General features: G+C 40.2%; 1 protein-coding gene and 1 non-coding gene across 2 annotated transcripts; one reads left to right on the plus strand and one right to left on the minus strand.

The window, feature by feature from the left end:
• The first annotated feature begins 248 nt into the window (after window positions 1-248).
• On the plus strand, window positions 249-2,591 carry LOC139889535 (uncharacterized). The gene is made up of 3 exons (XM_071872482.1): window positions 249-945; window positions 1,060-1,250; window positions 1,662-2,591. Exons 1-3 carry the CDS (start codon window positions 249-251, stop codon window positions 2,589-2,591), a joined length of 1,818 nt encoding a protein of 605 aa, XP_071728583.1.
• LOC139895514 (small nucleolar RNA R71) lies at window positions 843-949 on the minus strand. Its single transcript, XR_011775950.1, has one exon. It is a non-coding gene; the product is annotated as a small nucleolar RNA R71 (small nucleolar RNA).
• Window positions 2,592-4,533: the final 1,942 nt, after the last annotated feature.

Here is a 4,533-nt window from a genome sequence, read left to right on the forward strand (position 1 = left end):
TAGTGTTTAAATCAAATTTAAATTTAGAGGGTAAAAGATGTATATCGCACGAACGCATCACACTTTCTTGGCGCCGCTGCCGGGGATGCGGTTAGCTTAATTGGTTATTTGGTTTAAACTTTTAATTGTTCGATCCTTTCGTAGGGGTTCACCCTTACGGAAGTAACTTTTCGCATTTTATATTATTATTTTCGTTTGGAAAATCGCTTGTGTTTGTGTTGTGATTGAAGGATTGGTACCTTTGGTGTATGAAAACAAGGTCTCACAAGGATCAAGAATTCACACATCCATTTTCCGATCCGGAAATATACGTGCACGGGGTTTATAATCGTAGAGAAGAAAGGGTATTAAGAAAGAATTTTGAAGCTCTGCCATTTTGTTTAGAAGAGATGGATCCAAACGGTAATCCGATTCACGATGAAGAAGGCAATCCTAATGGTCCCCCGGTTAATCAAGAATTATTGAATGATCCAAACGACACACCAATGTGGAATGCTAGATTGGTTGCACTAACAATGATAGCACCGACTATTACAAAACCACCAAATGAAGTGGATAATTGGAAGATCGAGGGTAACTTTTTCACGTTGATCAAGGATACATACTTTCATGGGCTGATAGATGAGAATCCATTCGAACATATTCAACACTTTAATGATCTTTGTGATGTTTACAAAACCAAAAATGTCACCGATGACGCTTTTAAGCTAAGGGCATTCCCCTTCACACTTCAAGGAGATGCAAAAGCTTGGATGCAAAGTTTACCATCCGATTTCATAAGGTCTTTTCAAGAATTAACAAACGAGTTTATCAATCATTTCTTTCCACTGTCAAAAGTAGAGCGGCTTAGAATGGAGATTAATGGGTTCACACAACGGGGTGATGAGAGTTTGTATGATGCATGGGTTCGATTCAAGAAGCTACTAAGAGCTTGCCCACCTCATGGTTTGATGAAAAAGGAGTATATCAACACATTCTATTGGGGTTGTAATACTTTTACAAAGCAATATCTTGATTCTTCATCCGGTGGGGTATTTATGTACAAATCACCAAATGCAGCCGAAATTATGTTAGAGGACATCTCGGTCAACACGTATGAATGGGCACCTTCACCGCAGGATTTGACAAGGAAAAGCGTAGCACAAGTCGAGAGTGAAAATGGGCAAGTGACGCTTGCAAGCTTGAACAACCAATTTCAAACATTTGGGAAAGAATTGAAGAAGATTCAACAAACGGTAGTTGCAATGCAAGTAGGTTGTCAACGATGCGAGGGTCCACATCTCACAAAGAATTGTCCTCAAATTACTCAATGCAATCATGTTGATCTAGATGATATTCCCATGAATTCGGATGCTCATGTGAATTATGTGAGTAATCAAAACTACCAACGGGGAGGAACATCTAACCAAAGCTACTACAATCCTAATCAAAAACAAGTATCATTCACCAACCAAACCAATACACCACCCGGATTCACAAACCAAAACCGAAATCAAGGTTACAACAACTATAACCAAAACCAAAACAACAACTTCCAATACCAAAACCAACAACCTTACAACAACCAACCTTACAACAATCAAGCAAATTCAAATTATCAAAACAACCAAGGTTACAATCAACAACCTCAACCAAACAATCAACAATCCTAACCTTCGAAGAGCTTAGAAGAAATCATGCAAAACTACATCAAGAAGGTAGAATCAATCGAAGCTTTTCTAATGAAAGAGAACGAATTCTTAAATCAACAAATCCGAAACCAACAAGCCTCATTCCAAAACCTTGAGAGTGCCGTTGGACGACTTTCAACCCAAGTTGCCGAAAGACCACAAGGAACTTTACCTTCAAACACTCAAGCCAACCCGATTAACAATTACAACAATAACCACCAACACAATCAAAACCAACAACACAACAACTCAAGAGTGATTTCTATCGAAAGCACCAACCAAAACCCTAATAACCCAAACCAAAATGAAAATGTCAACGCCATAACCACTCAAAGCGGTTTAACCACTAAAGGGGTCGAAGATCCTCAACCACAACCCTTTATAACCCATGAACCACTACCAAATTTTATTGAAGAGAATACCGGGGTTAGTAAGGAGAAGGGTGAAGAAAAGGTCAACTCAACCGAGGGTATGGGTAATGATGAATCGGGTAAGAAAAAGGGTGATGAGTCTTCAAAGATTACGAGACCGGTGCCATATGCAAAAGCTTTTAAGAAGGACAAGTTGGCAGCTCAATACAAAAAGTTTCAAGAAATGATGAAAAACGTCTCGGTTAACCTACCTATCACCGATGTGCTTAAAGGAATGCTGAATTACGATCAGTTCATCAAGGAGCTAATATCTCAAAGGGGTAAATATCATGACGAAACATCTTTCTTTATCGAAGAGGAGTGCAACAAGATTCTTGCACCAAGGCCATGGATTCCTAAGAAGTTAGGAGATCCGGGAAAATTTGTTTTCCCTTGTAAGTTCGGTGAATCGGAAGTGTTCAATGCACTAGCCGACTTGGGTGCAAGCATTAACCTAATGCCCCATTCACTTTATGAGAGGCTTGGTCTTGGACCTCTTAAACCAACTTGAATTAGGATAAGATTGGCCAACCATTCGTTTGATACCGCTATTGGCATCGCCGAGGACATCTTGGTTAGCATTGACACCTTGGTGTTCCCGGTCAATTTTGTTATCATAGAGATGAAGGAGGACCTTCAAGTCCCACTCATCTTAGGTAGACCATTTTTGGCAACCTCCGACACCATCATCTTAGTACAACGCAACCAACTTAACATTGAAGTTGGCGAAGAGCGTGTGACCATCAATATCCGGGAAGCTATGAAGCAACCGAGTAACACCGATGATGATGAGTGCTATGCCTTTGACCATATTGACCTTTATGTGCATGATGAACTTGAAAAACTTTTAAAGGTTGATACTTCGAAGTTCGACCAAACTTGTGATAATGAGATTATGGATTTAGAGGCCGATTTTAAGGAATTAATGAATGTTAATGTTGATGATTTTGAAAGTAAAGATGAGACCATTCGGGAAGAGTCATTTGAGTCCATCCCTCATAAAGATAGATTCCGAATCAAGTCTTCATGGGAGGAGCCTCCGACTCTTGAGCTTAAAGAACTCTTGGAACATCTCGAATATGCATATCTTAAGGAAGAAAACCAACTTTCGGTGATTATTTCTTCGAAACTCACCCAAGACCAAAAGACCCGACTTGTCTCATTACTTAAGTCCCACCATAAGGCCATAGCATGGAAGACCATGGACATCCCGGGGATCAATACATCATATTGCACACACAAAATTCTCATGGAAGAGAACTACAAAGCGGTTGTCCAACGACAACGAAGATTTAACCCAAACATGAAAGAGGTTGTCAAGAAAGAAGTGATCAAACTTTTGGACGCGGGGCTTATTTACCCAATATCCGACTCGCCATGGGAAGTCCCGTCCAATTGGTTCCCAAAAAGGGTGGGACCACTGTGATCTTAAATGACCAAAATGAGCTTGTCCCAACCCGCACCATCACGGGATGGCGCGTATGCATTGACTACAGACGTCTAAATGACGCAACACCAAAAGACCATTTCCCACTCCCCAACATCGATCAAATGATTGAACGTTTGAGTGGGAGAGAATTCTATTGCTTTTTTGACGGGTTTTCGGGATACTTCCAAATCCCGATAGACCCCGAGGATCAAGAAAAGATGACCTTTACATGTCCCTATGGTACATTTGCGTATCGGGGTATGCCTTTTGGGCTATGCAATGCCCCGGGGACATTCCAACGATGTATGCTTGCTATTTTTTCTGATATGGTTGAGGATACTATGGAGGTTTTCATGGATGATTTTTCGGTATTCGGAGATTCATTCGACCATTGTCTTAAAAATCTTGATAAAATGTTAACACGTTGTGAAAATGAAAATTTGGTTCTTAATTGGGAAAAATGTCAATTTATGGTTAATGAGGGGATAGTTTTGGGACATAAAATTTCTAAGGCGGGGATTGAGGTTGACAAGGCTAAAATTAGTGTGATAAAGGACTTACCTAGACCATCGGATGTAAAATCCATCCTAAGTTTTCTTGGGCATGCGGGGTTTTATAGACGATTCATAAAAGATTTTTCAAAAATCGCCCGCCCTATGACCAAATTGTTAGAAAAGGACCAACCTTTCTTGTTTGATGATGAATGCATCGAGGCATTCAATTTGTTGAAGGAAAAGTTAGTTAACCCACCTATTCTTATCTCTTCCAATTGGGACAAAGACTTTGAATTGATGTGTGATGCGAGCGATTATGCACTAGGTGCGGTTCTTGGTCAAAGAGTTGACCAACACTTTAGGCCAATTTACTATGCAAGAAAAACCCTAAACATGGCCCAATTGAACTACACCACTACCGAGAAGGAGCTTCTTGCGGTAGTATTTGCTTTTGATAAGTTTTGATCTTATCTTGTACTTTCAAAGACAACCGTCTACACTGATCACTCTGCGCTAAAGTACCTTTTTCA

This window comes from Rutidosis leptorrhynchoides, chromosome 2 (genome assembly GCF_046630445.1).
Source record: "Rutidosis leptorrhynchoides isolate AG116_Rl617_1_P2 chromosome 2, CSIRO_AGI_Rlap_v1, whole genome shotgun sequence".
In the NCBI taxonomy this organism is placed as follows: Eukaryota; Viridiplantae; Streptophyta; class Magnoliopsida; order Asterales; family Asteraceae; genus Rutidosis; species Rutidosis leptorrhynchoides.

What these genes read in the sequence shown, in the direction of transcription:
- LOC139889535 (XM_071872482.1), top strand. Translation starts at nt 249, where the DNA reads ATGAAAACAAGGTCTCACAAGGATCAAGAATTCACACATCCATTTTCC. An exon ending in AAGAGCTTGCCCACCTCATG is followed by an intron (nt 946 to 1,059) that starts GTTTGATGAAAA and finishes CACCAAATGCAG; the next exon opens with CCGAAATTATGTTAGAGGAC. An exon ending in AAACGGTAGTTGCAATGCAA is followed by an intron (nt 1,251 to 1,661) that starts GTAGGTTGTCAA and finishes TAACCTTCGAAG; the next exon opens with AGCTTAGAAGAAATCATGCA.